A 21,096-nucleotide genomic window follows, 5' to 3' on the forward strand; every position below is an offset into this window, starting at 1 on the left:
TATATTGTATTAATTCTTTGAAAAAAAGCAACTCACTGTGGATTTCTCTGGATAAACACCAGCACGAAGAAATGATGCCTTCCAACTCTCTACCTCCTCTTGAGAATCACAAGCAAGCTCCAAAAAACGATAATCCTTGTAAACATTCCTGGTGAAAGCAAGAACAATTGGAAAATACCATTGAAACTGTATACTACGTTTAACTTAAAATAAGATAATGCAGGTATACATTCATTTTTTGTGTGCGTTACACAGCTAAAAGAACAAATTTTACCACATTACACAGAATGTACAGCAGTCAGAAACAGACTATATCAAGTAGTTCTTGTATTTATACTCTACACAAGTCTCCTCCCATTCTATCTATCATACTCAGCCTTCCAGCATATGCTACAATCCCCGTTTTCTCTGACAAACTCGTCTAGTTTCCTTTTGAAAGCATCTGAGTCTCAACTATCTATTGTGGTAGTAGGTTCCATATTCTAACTGCTCAATCGATGAAGAAATGTCTTTATCTTGAAATAATGGCACAGATTTTGGTTCCTTCCATGAATGGAAAGTTTCTCTCTATATCTAGCTTGTCCAACTCATTTATACTTTGAAAATCTCTACTCAGATCACCTCCATGTCTTCTCTTATCTTAAAGTTATAATGCTCCAAACTGTTCAGTTTTTCCCAATTAAATACTAATTGTGTTGGTCTTGGAATAGTTGGTCATGTTGGAGTTAAACAGTTTGAGTGTAAAACTTGAAATAGAGAAAGTGAAGTTTCAAAAGTTTTGCATTTGATAAAATGAAGGGCATAATGAGCAATTTAGAGCAATTTACTGCAATGAAACATTATACAAACATTAACTGCCATAATCAAATGTAATTTTGATTGAAATTATATTAATGTTGAACTTGATGAGTTCATGAAATAATTTATTTTCCAGGATAAGGGTAACTAAAACAAAGCCCCATATTGAAATAAGTTCAATCAAATGTCCATATAATGCTTAAAGATTATAAAAATAAATTGTGTGAAGATAAAGCTAGCTAGTGTAGCAATTCTTCATGATACACAACTGAAGAAACTGAATGAAGTTTATTTAATAGACAATTCATGAGATAGTTAGAATGGTCTTACTCAGATGAATTCATTTGTAGTCAAGTGACGAGGGCACTAAGTAGAGCGAATATCTCTGTTATACAAAGTTAACCTAATGTTATTATACTTGCACAGCTCTTCCTTTAGGCTTTTGGAGCCTATCTGATGCTCTGTAATTACAAAGCTGAAAAAAACATATTTTTAATCAGAATTCTTCCCTCTGAATGAAGTGATATCTCAGACCAATATGCCGCCATCGACTTGCTCTGAAAATTCTGCTCACATTTTGACAGCTATAAGAAATTCCACCACAACAGCCCAAACAATTCACAACATTCATCAACATCTGAAGTCAAATAAGCTGTAGAATTAGACAGCTAATTCTTTGAGAACTGTCTTTTTTGAGGTAAAACATAAGTTTGTAAATATAGAGTAATTCAGCACACTGGTAGAATTGTAAATATTCAGAACATCTTTAAAAAGGGGCTTCATACTTGAAGTTAAACATTAACATCGCAATGGTCTCTGCTGTATATTTTGTCTCTATCGAGGGTGCAGAGCTGCACAGAATCTATCATAATTGTGCAAAGATAGTTAAGCAATATAGGTGATATGTATATGTTATATCCCACAACATTTCATATCCTAAAATGACTGCTTCATAAAATGTTATTTCTGGAAATAATATTCATATTTCATGATTTATCTTCCCACACACAAGTGAAAATGAAGGTTTTAACAATATCTCTTTTCATTGATTTGCGTGAGAGTAGAGGCTAACATTTCACCCAATAAGCAGACCATCAATAAATTTCAGTGTTCAACTAAAAGTTAATATAGGTACATTTCCTATCACCAGAATTACATTTTTATAGCTTATAAATTACATGACTTCTATCAATTAACAATAATCTTTCAATTATAAGTGATTTAGGTTTTTATAGACCTGGGTCTGTTTGACAGTAAGCAGGGCATGTTAGTGGCCATGTCTCAGACCAGCTGCTGAACGATTAATGCGTGCTTTGATAACCTTGAAATTTGGCTATTTCAATGTTTTCATGGTTGGTCTCACATGTTCTTCAATCCAGAAATATCAGCTCACTCAAAACTGTCTAGTCCATACCCTAATTTGCACCACGTACCATTTGTAGAACATTACTGACAGATGATGGTCACTGATCCAACAATGCTGTGAATTTAAAATTACTATCCTTGACTGCAGATTTCTCCTTAGTATTAGCTTTATCTTCCTCTTCCTCTAATCTTCTTTAGCCCTACAACCCTCCAAAAATTTAGTTTTGGCCTCTTGCTTGTTCCCAATTCTAACTGCTCCACCTTTGGTGACTGTGCATTTAGCCCTTAGCTCTGGAATTCCCTCCTAAAACCTCTTCACCTATCTCTTCTTCTTTAAGATCTTCCTTAAAAGTTAACTCTTTGGCTTGTGGTAATATTTCCTCTCCTGTGCTCCTATGAAATACAATGGGATATTGTAACATGTCATAGGCATGATATAAATGGCAGGACAAATAGAGATTCCCTGATCTAACTGACTAGCTTTTAAAACAAAATGTGAGTGTTTTATGTTGGAGTACTTTAAAAAAGTACAAGCATTGTGGCTATCCCCCATTTAAAGAACATTCTAAAACTACAGGGACTCAACATCGTATAGTTCTTTCCCTGCTTTTATTTACTAATGTAAACTAATAACAGACCTTACTTCCATCCCATCACCATCACCATTTTCTTTCCATCTGCTAATTGAGAAAACACTGATTCACAATGGCTAAAAGTAACAAGGAAATATATAATTTGAAAGAAATCAATTAAATGCATATGACTACCAAACCCCCATCACAATGTTAAAATACTTACACACCTGGGATAAGATAAGAACATGAGAAATAGGAGCAGGAGTAGACTGTTCATGCCAGCTCCTCATAGCCTTCAATTCCCTGATACTTCAAAAATATATCTACCTCCTCTTTAAACACGTTCAGTGATCTAGCCTCCAGTGATTAGCCTCTGGCATAAAAATTTCCAGGCATTCACTACTCTCTTAAGAAGAAATTCCTTCGCATCTCAGTTTTAAATGAATCTCATCTTATTCTGTAACTTTGTCTCTTCATTCAAAATACCCCCACTAGGGAATCATGTTCTCAACATTTATACGGATAGAGCTACAAATGCTAAATTGTTAAATGCCATCATTAATTAGTTTATTTCAAATGCATTTACCGTAACAGTCTTCTTTTAAAACAAATCTCCAGCTCCCTTCCTCAGCCATCCCACTTGCTGCTTTCCACTCCCAACCCTTTCACTGACTGCTTCCAGCCCCCTTATTCAGCCACTTGCTGCTTCCCACTTCTAACTGTCCAGTGGAGGGAGTAAGCAGGAGAGTTAAAGGAAGAAAGAGGAAAGTGGGAGGATCGAGGGAAAGAAATGGCGAATTGCAAGGTCTGGAGAGTCAGTGAATGGGAGGGTTGGCAGACGTGCACAGCGAGTGGGAAATGGTGAGCAGGAGCAGGAGCAAAGAACAGGATAGCACAGGAATACACCCTGTGGCCCATGAAGCCTGTGCCGAAACATGACACCTTTCTAAACTAAAAACCTTTTGCCTCTACACAATCCATAACCCTCTATTCCCTGCGTATTCATGTATCTGTCAACATTCCTCTGAAGCATTGTTACTGTATCTGCCTCTACCACCTCTTCTGGCAGCATATTCCAGACACTGACCACTGCCTGTGCAAAAAACCTGCCTCTCACATGCTTTAAACTTACCCCCTTTTACCTTAAACCTATGTTCCGGAGTAATGGGCATTTCTACAACAAAAAAAAACGAAAGAATTGCAGATGATGGAAGTCAGAAAAAAAAAACAAATTGCTAGAAAAACTCAAAGGTCTGGCAGCATCTGTGGAGAGAAATCAGACTTAACATTTCCAGTCCAGTGATTCTTCATCAGAACTGATGGTAGCTAGGAAAAAAATTGGTATTTTTGCTAAAGTTGGGTGAGGTGAGGGGGAAGAGTAAACTATAGGTGGATAAAGAACCCAAAGACAGAGAAAGACAGTTGAACAGACAAAGGAGTGGGTAAACGCCTGTCTGGGGGAATGAATCACTGCTAATGGACATTTCTACCCGGAAAAAGATGCCAACTATCCATTCTGTGCAAATCAAGTTTGTCCAATCTCTCCTTACACATAATAACGTCCAAACCAGCAACATCCTGGTAGGCCATTTCTGTACACTCTCTGAAGCCTGCACATCCTTCTGGTAGTGTGGTAACCAGAACTGTACATAATATTTGAAATGTGGCTTAGCTAAAGTTCTATATAGCTGCAACATGATTTGTCAATTTTTATACTCTATGCCCCGAATGAAGAAGGCAGGCATGCCATATGCCTTCTTGACCACCTTATCCACTTGTGTTGCTACTTTCAGGGAACTGTCAACTGTACGCCTAGATCTTTCTGTATATTGATGCAAACTAAGGGTTCTACCACTTACTGTATACTTCCCTCCAGCATCAGATCTTCCAAAATGCATCATCTCACACTTGTTTGGATTCAACTCCATCTGCCATTTCTCCGCCCAAGTCTTCAGCCCATCTACATCCTGCTGTATCCTCTGGCAATCCTCCTCACTACCCGCAGCTCCCCCAATCCTTGTGTCATCTACAAACTTACTAATTAGACCACCTACGGTCTCCTCCAAATTTTTTATATATTTAACAAACAACAGGGGTCCCAGCACTGGTCACAGATCTCCAGGCAGAAAAACATCCTTCCACTGCTACTCTCTGCCTTCTATGACTAAGCCCGTTTTTTATGCATCTTACCCACTCACCACGGATCCCATGTGAGTTCACCTTTTGTATCAGCCTGCCATGAGGGACCTTATTAACGACCTTGCTAAAGTCCTCATAGACAACATCTACTTCTCTGCCCACATCAATCATCTTTGTCACTTTCTCAAAAGGTTTGTGAGGCACGACCACATAAAGCCATGTTGCCTATTTCTAATAAGTCCATATTTTTCCAAATGAGTAAATCCTATCCCTAATTATTTTCTCCAATAATTTCCCTACAACTGACATTAGGCTCACCAACCTGTAACTTCCTAAATCATCCCTGTTGTCCTTCTTAAACAAAGGAACAATGTAGTCTATTCTCCAGTCCCCTGGGACCTCTCTTGTGACTAAATAGGAGACAACATCCCAGCAATTTCATCAGTTGCCTCCCTTAGCACTCTGGGAAATATCCCATCAGGTCCTGAGGCCTTGTCTACCTTAATGCTTTTCTAAGTACCCGACACCTCTTCCTTTTTTAGATTGATATGTCCTAGAATATGAACATACCACTCCCAACACTCACCATCCACCATGTCCCCCTCCTTTGTGAATACCAATGCGTAGTATTTGTTAAGGAGCTTACCCTCTTCCTCTGGCTCCATGCACAAATTCCCTTCTTTGTCCTTGAGTGGACCTACCGTTTCTGTCATGCTCCTTATATATGTACAAAACGCCTTGGGATTTTCCTTAATCGTGTTTGCAAAAGACATTTTCGTGGCTCCTTTTAGCCCTCCTAATACCTTCTTTGTGTTCTTTGAGGACTCTATCTATCTTCAGTTTCCTAAACCTTATGTATGCCTGCTGTTTCTTTTTGACTAAGCTCTTAATTTCTTTTGTCATCCAAGTTTCCCGAATCTTGTCATAATTATCCTTATTTTCACAGGAACATGCTGGTCTTGAACTCATACCAGATGTGAATTTACCCTCAACCAGTCGCCCTCAATGTATATTTCCTAGTTCCTGCCCAAAGGTGGAGTTAGCCTATTACCAATTTAGTACTTTCACCTGAGGACTACTCTTATCCTTATCCATAAGTAACTTAAACCTTGCAGAATTATGGTCATTGTTCCCAAAATGTTTTCCCAAGAGTTGCTCAGTTTATTGGTGATTTCGTAGGAGGTTTCAAGTCAGTCAATTGGTTTTTGATGGAAAAATTGCATCAGGAATGCAACTCACTCTTATGATACGTTTTGGTATGGAAAAGTGTACTTCAATAGGAGATAATAAGAACTGCCGATGCAGAAAAGGCTGAAAAAGGATCCCGATCCGAAACGTCCGCTTTCCTGCTCCTCTGATGCTGCCTGGCCTGCTGTGTTCCTCCAGCTCCACACTCTGTATTTCAATTGGCATGTTTTTGTTCAGCAAGACACTTTGTAGGAACACATTAGGTGTGCAAAACAAGGGATAGCTGTGCTAAGTATTTTCAGAACAGAAATGGCCATTCAGTCCACATGTGCACACACTCTCCAACGTTGATGATTATGCTTCATAAAAATCAAACGCTGTGAGTTTCTCACAATTTTCTGTGAATTACATATTTAATTAATAAAAAGTTATGTTTCGTCAATAACGTTCCAAGGCTGCTGCACAATCCTCATGCAACAAACTGTATATTTAACAGCTTACATTCTGAGGGCCAAAAGAAACTCTCATCAAATTGAAGCAAGACCCTCTGTGAGAACATATAAGCCTCTGCTGTAACTGTGGCATCTACATTTACTGTCCTCTCAATGATGCAGGGAGGACAGAAATCTGTCAATAATTAGACCGTTTGAAGAGGAAACTCAAAAATTAAAACCATTTGAATTCTGTGATGTGCCAAGAATTTTCTCTTTTTTTCAGGGAAGAAAAATTTTTGCAAAATTTGATTATAGTTACAAAAATGCAAAAGAACACAAGAACATGCACAAATTGCCATGACCTTATTTTGAAAAATTATCTTTCAATTATTTACCTAGTCATAAGATGCTGAGTCCACCAATAAACGGTAATCAAGAATAAGGATGTGCGAAAGGTTTTCATTTGCTATGCTAGCCACCTTAATTTAAAGTCAAGTGCCTGGCTTAGCATTGTTTTTTTTAAACAATCTACTTGATTTTAGTGAAACCAGATTAGCAGAACTAAAGAAGAAAATCTGGTGGGTGTTTAAAATAAACATTGATATAAGCAAAATTACTCAAAAAAGTCAGACTGAGAAAGGAAATGAAAAAAAAATTCCAATTCCAGGTGTTCCAACAATGAATTATCCAGGTTAGCACTTAGGACATTTAAAAAAATACTACAGCAGAAGAATGTGTAGGAAAAATTAACCAAATGAAAACCAGTTAAGAAATGGAAACAAGGCATTTTGCATATTTGGAAAGAGAACAAAGATATCTTTAAAACCAAAAGAGCATGCATATTGTTTTCATTAGTTTCAGTGTTAAGATTAAATGCACTGGGATGAAAGTTCCCAACTCCAGTTCTAAAAGAGTCGTTGGAACTTCTTTTTATACAGCAAATCTGAACTCCTGTGACATTGCTCATGGGTAGTCTGGAGTCTAGAGCACAGTTAAGATAGTTAGATGTTACCCTGGTCTGTACTTTTGAAGCTGCTTTTCAGGTATTCCCCGTGGGTAACTAGTGTAAATGGGCACATCCTGAAGTCAATTAAAGTTTAATTATTTTGCATTTGAAAGTCTGTGCAGATTACCAGCTGTTTGGCTCCCCTTCTTGGTTAAAGGCCAGGTTATCAAAAGGTCAGAAAAATCAGCAAGACATGGATAGCACTTTTTTTTTCTCTTAGCATTTTTTTTTAACTCCAATTGTTAAATTGTGATTTGTTGGTGCTTTATGCAGATGTGGTATCTAAGAGCCATAAACATACACTGGATGCAAGATATGTATTAATTGTTAGCAATTCTTTCTGTGCTATTGGTCATAGTGAATCAGAGCTAGTATGGTTATAAAAAGGTGCTGAATTACCTTTTCAGATAGGAATTTACATCTCCAGTTAATACATTTGGAAAGAAATTTGCAAGAGGTCTGTCCAGAGACAAGAGATAAAATTCTTTAAATTGATGTGTCAAAAACAATAACTTTTCATTACTTTATAACTGAGTCAGAGACATATTTCATTTGTATGAGACATTCTGAATTCTCAATTTTGAAGGCTTCATTTAAGTTCAATATTTAGTTCTGAGTTGCTGAAAAAGACGAGACATGTTGTTGAAACTGCTTGTCTTGTACTCCTTACGAGAGATGCAAGAATGCCAAATTTCAAACTGAACAACTTATACTGCTGGGAAAGAAACTGAGAAGCTCAGCAGGTCTGGCAGCATCAGTGAAGAGAAAACAGAGTTAACATTTCCAGTCCAGTGACCCTTCTTCAGAACCTGGTCATATTGCCTAGTCATATTCTGTTTGCAGAGGCCAGGGTCCTGTGTATGAATATATGTACATCCTAAAAAGTGTAAGTGAGCCACATTGCAAAACCCCCCAAGTTTAACCCCAGCTTCTTTGCAAATAATGTGGAAAATGTGGAATTATTGTTTTATGTTAAGCCTAAAGATTCTAACCTTGAATATATTTGGTTCACATTTGGCTTAGCCATCTATCTGCCTCAATCATGTCAAGTTTTTCCCAGCCTCTCTCTTTAGCAGATCCAATCAGCACTCTAAGATTACCTTGTAAAAAACAACCCACTTTTTTCACTATTGTAAGAGGCTATATATGTGTTTTCATTTTGGATTATTGACTGAAATTGAGGTTGGATTGCTATAACTGGCTTGCCAGGAAAGTTTTGAAATTTGAAAGTCAAGTGCTGAGCTGCACAATGTAGTTACTTAGAGTCATAGAGCTGTACAACATAGAAACAGACCCTTCGGTCCAACTCGTCCATGCCAACCAGATATCCTAAATAAATCTAGTCCCATTTGCCAGCATTTGGCCCATATCCCTCCAAACCCTTCTTATTCATATACTCATCCAGATGCCTTTTAAATGTTGAAATTGTACCAGCCTCCACCACTTCCTCTGGCATTCCAAACAAACACCACCCTCTGCGTGAAAAAGTTGCCCCTTGGATCCCTTTTAAATCTTTCCCCTCTCACCTTAAACCTAGGCCCTCTAGTTTTGGACTCCCTTAACCCAGGGAAAAGACCTTATCTATTCACCCTATCCATGGCCCTCATGATTTTATAAACATCTACAAGGTCACTCCTCAGCCTCCGACACTCCATATGGAAGCAGCAAGAGGTAAAATTCAACAGTGAATGGTACAAAGAATCTTTTCAGTTAGGAAATTCTGCCTGACAACATCCATACGATTGGTTGAGCTGCAGAATGTTAAAAAGATGTAAATGCCAAGAGCTGCAAAGTGAAAGAAAAAACATCGACATCTTGTATACAGAAAGCATCCACCTCACCCTCTGGGAAAATACAGAGAAAACAAGAATGCTTAGTAGAAGAAATTCATACAAGAAAGGACCTAAGCACACTTGATCAACTGTAGAATCAAAGAATGGCTGTCACCTTGCAAACCACGGCAAATCACCACTGCAAAATCAAAACGACTCAGACAAAAATAATTTTCCAACCTCTGGTCTGGATTTTTGATCTTCCGAAATTCATTTATCCTGTCTGTATTCTTTCTCCATTTATAATGGAAGTGCTAAACTCTTTGTTTGACTTAAGTTACATGAATTAAAAATCCTTTGTTTCCTGTCCTTTTTAAGATAAATAGAGTTATTCTTTATTATTCTGAAGAAACCTGGTATGAATTGCCAATTTCCTGAGTTCCAGACAGGCAGGCAAATTGGTCATTTTGGTGATCTCACTGGGATTTTATTAAATTTGTGGATCAATGGTAGATAGTATTGTAATAACTATTCCCAGTTAACTTGTCACACTACTAACAAATGCCTCTTTCAATCTCTCTCTCTTCACCCATTCCCTCAATTCTAATATGTATAACAAAGCCATGGTCATCGTCATCACCACAGCAGAATACACTCAGCTTTTTAAAATTTCTCTTATAACTTAATATTATGCCAAAATTACACACTCTCCCCCATCATGCGACCATTCTAATTGCGAGTCCTAATTTTTATCTATTTTTTTCTCCCATCTCTCCCATGCTTGAAGGACAGAGAAGAGTCATTTGGGTGAGAAATTACAGAGTTAAGTTAGAAGTGATGCTTCACTGGGATTGAGTAATTGTAAACCATATTGCTAGGGAAAGGGTTGAACCTGCTGTTTATTTTAAGATCTTTCTAAACTGTCTTTTGTATGTGTGTGTAATAAACTTGTGTTCATTGTTGAAAGAACATTTGCAACCTCACGCGAGTATGTACAATGACTGCCCATCATGGTAATGAAACTGCAAAAATAAAGCTCATGATCTGTCAAGCCATGTTTAACTCTATGATCTGACTTGACCAGTATTACAATCAGCTCAGGTCATAACACAGGCTAATACTCTGGAAGTATGGCTTCCAATGCCCCCATGGCATGGAATTTAAATAATTCCAAAATTGAATAGCAGCCTCAGTAATGGTGATCATCGATTGTTATAAAATATCCATCTGGTTCAGTAATGTCCTCTAAGGAAGGAAATCTGCCATCCTCATCTGGACATGGCCTTTATATGATTGCAAACATACAGCAATGTGGTTGACTCTTAACTGCCCTCTAGTAATTAATTAGTTCAAAGGCAATTAGGAATGGGTAACAATGCTGACCTTGCCAGTGACACTGACATCCCATTAAAGAATAAAGAAAAAAAATAAGATGGGCTGTTTCTATGCTATAAATACTTTGCAAATTTGTCAGATCCTATGTTCTCCCATTGTGTTTTATGATCCCTCCAATCTTCTACCGTTCAGCAGCTGACCACACCCCGTCTCCCTAGGCTTTCTGCTCTTGCTGAGAGCTGGGTGGGGCAGGGAGGTGGGAGAATTGCCCTTGTTTATTTCCAATTATGTCACAACCACAGAGTTATCCTCAGAAGTGGTTAATGAGCTGCAAATGTGTACAGTTCATTTATAGCCCTGTTTTAGTTTGAGTGTTACAATTTTAAAGTAACCAGCACAGCTTTATGTGCTAACATATACGTGTTAGTTTATTGCCCAGCTCTCACTTAAAGTTATTTAAAGTAAATAATTATAAAGTTCTTGGCTGAAATATTGAAACAAAGATTAAAAGTAGGCAAAGATCAAAGGTATTTATAAAGACAAAAGTAAGCTCTAAAATTATTTCAGGTATGGCTTGCTTGAAGATTTCTCCTTCTTATGTGAAGGGGTTCACATCCAACCTGTCTATATTTGTCTGTACCAGCCCACCTTTCCTCCCCAGACTCTACCATTTGAGTTGATCATGGCAGGTGCGGTCTTGCATTCTCTCTCTCTGTCTGACAGTCAGGATGTTGCTGACCAAGAACAAACCCTGCCCCTTTCACTTGGCCCCTTTCCCATCCATACTTTACTGTAACTGCTCCCTTACATATACAGTTGCCTCCTTTACAATAACCATTTCCCCACCCTTCTCCCAGCCTGTAGCCCCAATCTTCATGCTTAGGTTCTCCAGTCTCCTTGCTTCAGTTTATCCCAACAATCCTCCCACCTTGTGTTTATCCATCAGAGGCCATGGACTGACTGTGGTCCACCCCCTTAAGCAACCAAACCAAGCAGCCCCATAGCCCTTGGTGATGACTGCACATCACCTCGCAAGTGATAGCACGACCCCCCAGAGTGGCCGCTGTGGAGCCAAAATATGTTGACACAGACTCCCTGACCAAGAGCACCCCAACTGAACATCTGACCATGTCCAAGCTGCTGCACTGAAATCAAAGGCTACCAGGAACTGCCTGTGCCAGGAACCCCTGGCATTTGTTCAGATCTCTGGTGTTTTTCTTTTGTTAGATTTTTAATAGTCCCGAGAGTCACTTAACTTTGATTTGGTAGCAATCGTCTGGAAACATGAATGAATGCTCTGATTGGTTTACTATCCTTTTATTGTTGATTCTGCAATTGCTGATTTCCTGCCCTTTCATAGACATCAGACTGAAGGCAGCCTCGTGGAAGAAATCGGATTTGACTAAGTTTGATTCCTGAGCACCGCGTCCAAAATCTGACACAGCAAATATAAAAGGAAATGCAGTCCAACTTACCACTTCTTTAATATTAACGCAATCCCTATCACTCTCAGTGTCCTTCATCATCATCATCAGTGGTCCCTCGCAGACAAGGATGACTCTCTTTCATTGTCAGGGTGAGTCTGTAGGTGGCTGTACAGACCGAAATGGCCATTGCAGTCTCTGTTACACTTGGGGCAGGTGGTGGTCGAGGGATGAAGTGGGTGAAGCATTAGTGTAGCAGCGCGCTCCTTTTGCTGATTTTGCCTGGCTTCCACTATTTCCTGACAGCAAGTCTTGATGTGCTCGATGCCTTCCCAGATGCTCCTCGTCCACTTTGGACAGACTTGGGCCAGTGATTCTCAGGTGTCTGTGGGAATGCCACACTTCGCCAGTGAGGCTCTGAGGGTATCACTGAAGGGCTTCCTCTGTCCACTTGGGGCTCGCCTGCCGTTTCGAAGCTGGAAGTTGAGCCCCTGCTCCGGGAGTCTCGTGACAGTCATGCGGGTGACATACCCAGCCCATTGTAGCCAATCAAGGGTGGTCAGTACCTCAATGCTACAGATGTTGGCCTGGTCTCAGCATCCACACTTATCATAGGTAGTCACCTTTAACAGGTAAATAGCTAAGCAATTCCATAAAAGTCAATTACATCAAACCTACCAAACATATTGAGCAGCACACTGACTCTTTCAGACAACAGGTTTTCAAGCAACTACAATCAGCAATTCAGCTCTACCATCTCCATGGTATTTATCTGTACTGTAGGAGGCAGTTGTTAAGTGAAAATTTCAGGCATATTGTATCAAGGATTTTTTAAAAAATATGTTGGTTACATTAAATTTCTGGTTTTACTGCCCATTATGTAGCAGCCAAATCATGTTAACACCAACTCATAAGCCATGGAGACTGCACTAATTAAGCTCCTGTTGTGCTGCTCAATGGTGGTCAAGTAATATGCTATTTTATAAGGTCACGTAAGCACAATATATCACTCTAATACTGTAAGATAGAGTTATTGCTTTAAAACAAGCATGTCTAATGGATGTAAAGTTAAGACTATATCAATTTGTGTGAAAATTGACTTTATTATTGAGTAAAATAAGACATACAGCTTTACACACTGCTGGATCAATTAGGAGCTGATGAACAATACGCCTTTTCTTATAGAATAATGTTTATGCTTCCTCAGACTTACCTGAATTTTTTAAAAATGAGAATCCCACTGTATTGGAATTTTTCGCTGTTGTCAGTTGCACAGAAAGCAGCTATGTTACAAAAGCCTGGCTATAACTTCATAGTGCCAGAGAGCAGCTCTGGAGCTACCCAACTGCGGAAGCCTAAACAACATGCTAGATTGCAAATATTTCTTAAGTTATTGCACTAGGTTAAGTCTAGATGGGTGAGGGAGCCATTTCATGGGTTTCCATTACACAATGAAAACTGACTTTTTCAAAACGAAATGGCAATAAATGACAATATAACTATAATTTCCTTCTATGTAATTTATTTAACAATTTGAAAAGGACTTTTTTTCCAAGTTTGACACTATTTAGATAATTTCTCTAAGCAAACACATTTTGTGCAATGAAGAAGAGACAAACATAGCTTTTGTAAAATAAGCATTTGCTCAAACCTCAGAAGTGTATCTACTCCTGAAAATATAAAGGCCTGGGGCAGAAGATTTCAGGGGGCCTGGAAGGGAAGTCAGTGGCAAATCAACGGGCTGGAAATAAGCCCTTTGCATGCAGGGCATATCTCCCCGCAACCCCCACCGAAAAAGGAGACCCCTTTCTTCTTGCCGTTGTTCCAGACAGTAACCAACACCCAACCCCCCCAACCCCTGCCCTCTGCCACAGCTGAAACACAACAGTTGTGGCATGTAATATCCAGCCCCTGATTCTAACCACAAAAAATGTAAACTCAGTTTCCTAGCAATCTTACCTCTGTTCTGTATTATAAAGTGCAAAGACATATTTGCTAGACATGAAAGTTTTCTCCACATCTCGAATTTTCAGATTGTCCAGTGGTAGCATATACTTCTTCTCTTTCTCCTATAGAAAAAATAAGAAATACAACAATTAATTTAAAATAAGAGTTGATTGTTTAAATAAAAGATACACAGTTTAACAGTCACCATTTCCCATTGATTTTTCTGGAAACTTATGAAAATGAGGATAATCTTTTATTCACGAATAGTTTTGCAACCTTGCTTATTTTTCTATTATTGACCACACCTTATGCAATGCTTTATTGCAATGCAGCTAATACTCAAATAGAGTTTTCACTTGTGGAGTTTGTTTTCATTTTGTATGTAAGCAGCTGATCTTTCACTCATGACCTACAGTGTAGCATTGCAGCTAATGTCCACTGCTTGCTTACTTGCGTATTCTCGCCATTTTTGTGCTGAGTAAATGCTTTCTGTTTGCTTGTAAGGTCATTGTTCCTTATAGATACTGTGCAGCCTGTTCTGACTTCATTTAAAAAGCAATCTGAAATTAGTGAAAGCATGTGGCCAATACTCATAATAAAACAGTATATATTTCAGCAGCCCATTTATTTAGTTTTTTTGTTTGAGCAGCTTATTCATCACAGCCAGGGTTTAACCAACTCAAGTCTTTAAATTGCACAAAGCAGACTGGAAATTTAAACCGTAACGTGCAATTTAAAAACATAAATTTGCACTTCATTACTTCGTATTTATTATTATACCCCAAATTAGTATATTTTAAAAGTTGTGGAGAATTCAGCATTATACATTTAGAAACAATTCAGTGGCCCAATGTATAATTTTATGTCTGTTATTATTGTTATTTGTGAGTATGCAACTGTTAATATCTTTCTCAATTTAAGCTGAGTCCATATCCACAGACAACATGCCTCCATTAGGCTGAACCTTTCTGTTCATGTCTGCAGTTGTCATGGTCATGAGACCATGAGTCATATCAATGCCAGGAAAAAGAGGTGGGGAGGATGGGAAGAAGAACAGAACTTAAAGGCAACTTTTTAATGATCACCCTCAGGTAATACTTTAACAGAGTACACCTGGTAGGATTTTAACTTTAAACTGAAAGTTTTTTAAAAAAAGGACTTGAAATGCAGGTGTTTTGAATGTCCAATAGTTGTTAGTCTTGAATGGACAGGATGCACTGTGGCAATTCAGCAATGCTGCCTTGACAAGACAACCTCTACCACATAGAAAAAACAAAGGCAGCAGGCACATGGAAACATCACCATCTGCAAGATCCTCTCCAATCCACACCCTCCAGACTTGGAAGTACATTCTTCCTTCAAGTTTCCAAAATCCTGAAACTCCCTTATTAACAGTTACTTCACATATATATCTTCCTAACTTGAACTTATGCACTGGCTTATTACAACCTTAAGATGTATCAACAAAATTTACAACAAAAGTTATTCTTTGAAGAGAAGAATGAACAGGGGAGAAGGTGGAAGACTTGATGCACCACCATTCAAATGAAAAGATGTGTCAAAGCACTTTACATAGGAGAAAGGAAAAACAAACTGGTTAAGGAAATAATAGGTGGGAATTGGTTTTAAGATGTGTCCTAAAAGAGGACAGGGTAATGGAGAGCAGAGTACAGAGGGATTTTGATTTGTACAATCTGGACTATGAATTGGTTTGGTTGGAAATTGCTTAGGGGGTAGAAAATAGAAAGTTGGCAATAATGGCTATGTATCCAAATTGGCAGGATGTGACTGATCATGCTGTCAAGCATCGACACTGTAGCCTCAGCTTTTCACTATATTCATAAATAATTTGTATTTTTGTTAAGAAATGTATTAAAGGTCACGGGAGCAAAGATAGATCACAGATTGGCCATCATCTGACTGGATGGTAGAACATATTAAGGGACTAAACAAACTACTCCTAGTCCTACCTTCCTACATGCACACAACGTAGGAGGCCTTCAGTTTCACAGATCAGATATGATAGCCAAAACTGAGATTATACAAAAGAAGCAGCTAATGATCAGTTACAATTGTGATTGAAGGACTACGTATGATGACAATGAGAGTTCAGAAATAACCACATTGCTGTGGGTCTAGTGTACCACATAGCCAGACCAAACAAAGATGGCTGCTTTCCTTTCCTAAACAATGTCAGTCACTCAGATGGATTTTTGATGACTATTACCATTGGTTACATGATCACCATTAGTCTAGGCCTTCTATTCTGTATTTTTATTGAATTCAAATTTTATGCCTCCGCCATTATGGGATTGTCCCCATGAGTCTGGGGCTCTGGATTACTAATCCACTGACATTACTATTATGCCAGACCCTCGTCTTTACATAGTAGCATCCTGGAAATAGCTGTCAATCAGGAATTGAGAGGAAGGGAGAAACGCAAGAAAATTGCAATTACCAGGGAAGTAGTCCTGGGTACATTACTAGAACTACTAGTTGACAAGTCTCCATGTCTGGATGAAGAAGCTAGTGAGATAACGGATGTATTGATTTTAATTTCTCAGAACTCATTAGATTCAGAGAAGGTTCTTTAAAATTGGAAAATAGCTGATGTAATTCTTTGTTTAAAAAGGGAGGCAGAAAGCACAAAACTACGGGCCAGTTAGCTTAACATCTGTCATCGGTAAAATGTTCCAGGCTATTATTAAAGATGTAAATAACAAGGTACTTGGGTAAGTTCAAGATAATCAGATAGAGCTAACATGGTTTTGTCAGACGGAAATCATGTTTAACCAATGTATTGGAGTTCTTTGAAGAAGTACTTGTGCTGTAGATAAAGGGGAACAAATGGATGTAATGTTCATAGACTTCCAGAAGGCATTTGATAAAGTGCCACATGAAAGATTACTGCGAAAAATAAAAGTTTATGGTGTAGTGGATAACATATCAGCATGGATAAGAGATAGGCTGACTAACAGAAACCAGACAATAGGAATAAATGGGTCTTTTTAGGCTGGCCCAGGATTTCACAAGCAATGTGCCTTAAGGGTTGATACTAGGGCCTCAACTTCTTACAATTTATTTAAACGAATGGATAAAGGGACCAAAGGTACAGTAGCTAAATTTGTCACTGACATAAAGGTATGTCATAAAATGAGTTGTGAAGAGGACGTAACTGGAATATAGATAGGTTAAGTGAGTAGGCAAAGATCTGGCAAACAGAATATAATGTGGGAGAGTGTGAAACTGTCCATTTTGGCAGAAAAAAGAATGTTATTTCAATGATGGGAGGTTGCAGAGGTCTGAGAATGCAGAGATCTGTGTGTGAATCACAGAAGGTTAGTATACAGGTACAGCATACATAATCAGAAAAGCTAATAGAAAGTTACGATTTATTTCAAAGGGAATTGAATGCAAGAGTAAGGAGGTTATGCTTCAGTTATACAGGGCATTGGTGACACTGCATCTGGTAGTTAGCGTGGATTTGTTAGGCTGAAGGTTCTGTTTCTATGTTGTATTACTCTATGACACTACTGTTGTCAGTATTCATCACTATACTTGCAGAAGGATGTTAACGCATTGGAAGTAGTTCAGAGAAGGTTTACTAGATTAATTCCTGGAACAAACAGACTGCCCAATGAGGAAAGGCTAGAGAGGCTGGGCTGTATTTTCTGGAGTTTAGAAGAGTTGGAGGTGACTAAATTGAAACATAAGAATCTAAGGGGACTTGACCGGGTGGATGTTGAAAGGATATTTCCTCTTGCGGGAGAATCTAGAACTAGGGGTCATAGTTTAAAAATAAGACCAGGTAACTTTTTCTTCTGTCATTGGGTTGACAGTCTTTGGAATTGCCTTCCACTAAAGGCAGTGGATGCAGAATCTTTTAAATATTTTTAAGACAGAGGTAGACAGATTTTTAATTACCAAGTGAATGAAAGATTATTAGAGGTATGCAGGAATGGAGAGTTGAGGTTGATGTCAGATCAGCCATGATCTTATTGAATTACACAGCAGGCTCAAAGGCCTACTTTTGTTCCTTCTTTGTATGTTTAGCAACTTCAGGTCATCCCAAATCACTTTATAACCAATTAAGTACATTTTGAGGCATGGTTATTGCTGTATTATAGGAAATACAGCAGTCAATTTGGGCACTACAAGGTACCACAAACAGAAACGTGACAATGACCAGATAATTTGTTGTAGTGGCGTAGATTAATGGATAAATGCTAGCCAGCACACTGCTCCTTCTTGCTCTGCTTCAGTTTATGTCCACTAGTAAGGAGATGAGCCTTGATTTAACACCTCATCTGAAAGATGCAACACTGCCTCAAATGCAATGAGGTAACAGACTAGGAACTATTTTCAAGTCTTGAGCGGGACTTGAACTTGCAGCCTTCTGACTCAGAGACTTAAGTGTCATCAATCAAACCTCAAATGAAAACAGGGAGTGCTGGAGAAGAAGAGTCATACTGGACTTGAAACGCTAACTCTGCCAGATGCTGCCAGATCTGTCAAGGTTCTCCAGCATTTGCAGTTTTTATTGCAGATTTCTAGCAACAGTATTTTGCATTTAATCAACCAGCCCTTGGTTATTTCTGAATTGGTAAATAAACAAAACTACTTTTACAAAAGTAAAAGGAGAAATTGCATGAAATCTTATTTTCCACTGACAAGAACACAAAGATAGATGAGTTAGTGACAAATAAAACTGCAGATGCTGGAATCCAAGGTAGACAAACAGGAAGCTAGAAGAACACAGCAAGACTTCTCCTTTCCTCCAGATGCTGCCTGGTTAGATGTGTTAGTGTTCTGTTGACCCAGAGTTAACTGCAAGGAAATTACAGGTGTGACATGTGACAGAAATCAACTGATTGAGAGGAATCCTCATGTTCAAGGATGCAAAGAATTAAAAATGAACATGGCTTTGGCAAGAAACAATGTTTATATAAACACTGGGACATAGTTCAACGAAAAAGGCAGAATACCTTTCACAGTCCTGCAAATATAGGTACATAGAACAAGATCACGGTACATGGACATGGACTGCTGAGGGATGGGAATACTATCATCTCATCAGCTCCCTTCTAAGTCACATGCCATCCTCACTTAGACAGATCACCAATGTTTCGTTATTGCTGGGTCAAAATTTTGGTACTACTTCACTAAAAGCACTGAGACTGTATTTACCAGAAAACCAATACAGTTCCAGAAAGCAGCCTACCAACACCTACTCAATTCAATCAAGGGATGAGAAGAAAATGATGGCCTTGCAAGGCCATACTCCATGAATAAATAACAAAACTATCCAAAGAAGACTGAGGTTGAATGCACCAAGAATGACTTTGTTCCAGAAAGGGGTATGGATAACTGAGGCAACAAGGCTAATTCAGAAGCAATAACAATGAAGGAATTCATTCAATCTCATCAACTCTGCCAAACTGACAGACAGAAAACCAGCATTTGTAGTAGTGACAGTATTTACTTGTGTTCTTCATGATGAGCAGGCGTTGACGGACTAAAACATATGGGATTCAAAGAAAGCTGCTCTGGAGAATCATGCAAAGTTTTAATTCCACAACTGGTGAAAGTTCAAATCAATTCTGTTGTGGTCAGTTGGGAATTCTATAAGTATAAACAGTTTCTGATCAAACTATGGCACTATAGCTTCTGCTTATTGCATCCTTCCTCTTAAAAGTTTTTCAACATATATGAAGGCATCACGTTGCATGTTTCAAACTGCAATAGTGACTTAAAGAGAGGTGCCATGTTTAGGCTGGTATTCTTGTCATCAATCAAGTGGCAGAAAACTGGATATAATTGCACACTACTCCTGCATAATTTATAACTGGCTCAGCAGAAACAATGGCACAAAAGCTGTTTCCACTTTCTCAGACAGGGGATGCAACGTGATATGCTGGAAGGGCAAAACACAGAAACAGAATGACTTGAAAAGACTTTTTTTTCTAATTTCAACAATATTATGATGGCCATTGACGTGATTCTTCCAAAAAAATTTTCTTGCATTCCTAGAATTCACATTCCTAGAATTGTAGCATCAGTTTGTAGACTGCACCGAGCTCTGTTGGCAATTCTATCACTACTCCCTCCCCGACTGTTATGAGACAGGAATAAGGCAATGTTGGGCCAAGCTACATAAATATCTGAGTATCAAACAGGGAGCAGCACATTGTTTATTCAATAATCAAGTTTAATTAAACTAGCCTGTCTCTTGCATTTAAGCATGAAATGATTAGTTCACACACTAACAAGCTGACTATATATTTATGTGGTTAACTGAATGGATATACATAGTGGCCCCTCCTGGTGAGGCTGGCAGGCTATCAAAAGCTTTTCTCATAAGGTTTTCCAAGACTTTTGCCAGTTATAGAGTAGGATGGCCTGGTTTAAGAAAGTTCTGTTATTGAATTCATTTTGTATTGTAATTTTATTGTTTTTAATAACAAAAAGAATTTTCAATGAATTGAGAATGTATGCAGGGCAGCACGGCTTCACTTGACTATCAAGTGGTGATTCCCTCGCATCATCAGTTCCACCCAAGTTAATTTTCCGAGGTGACTTGATGCCACAGGAATGACGGCTAGCTTTCCCACAACCAGGAAAACATTTGCCTTCAATGTCAACTATTCCTAATGGACACTGTGGCCAGCTCTAAAAGCTGTGCATTGTCTGGATGTTGATTGTATTTACAGTTGGAAGAACTTTATTATTGGGAACCTCATCTCACAACCTGATAAACAGAAATAGTAAGAACTGCCAATGCTGGAGTCAGAAGTAACAGTGTGGAGCAGGCCAGGCAGCATCAGAGGAGCAGAAAAGCTAACATTTCGGGTCGGGACCCTTCTTCAGAAATGGGGGAGTGGGGGGAAGGGAGCTCTGAAATAAATAGAGGAGGAGTGGGGCTGGGGAAGGTAGATAGGATGGTGATAGGTGAGTGCAGGTAGGGAGTGGTGGGGATTGGTCAGTGAGGTGGGAGGAGTGGATAGGTGCGAGAGAAGACGGACAGGTCAAGGAGGCGGGGATGAGGGCGAGGATTGGTCATGGCAATGTGGCTGGGGGTGGGGAGATTTTGAAACTGGTAAAGTCCACATTGAG

The 21,096-nt window shown here is 38.8% G+C and overlaps 1 protein-coding gene across 1 annotated transcript in view; it reads right to left on the bottom strand.

Annotated features, from left to right (window-relative positions):
• Positions 1 to 21,096, bottom strand: part of dnm3a (dynamin 3a) — a 180,501-nt gene that overhangs the window by 22,174 nt on the left and 137,231 nt on the right. The window contains exons 16-17 of the mRNA XM_048602174.1: positions 13,996 to 14,105; positions 37 to 148 (exon numbers count right to left, since the gene is read on the bottom strand). Of these exons, the coding sequence (XP_048458131.1) occupies positions 37 to 148; positions 13,996 to 14,105 (222 nt within the window). The remainder of the gene's footprint in view (positions 1 to 36; positions 149 to 13,995; positions 14,106 to 21,096) is intronic.

Source organism: Rhincodon typus, chromosome 10, assembly GCF_021869965.1.
Source record: "Rhincodon typus isolate 14 chromosome 10, sRhiTyp1.1, whole genome shotgun sequence".
Classification (NCBI taxonomy): Eukaryota; Metazoa; Chordata; class Chondrichthyes; order Orectolobiformes; family Rhincodontidae; genus Rhincodon; species Rhincodon typus.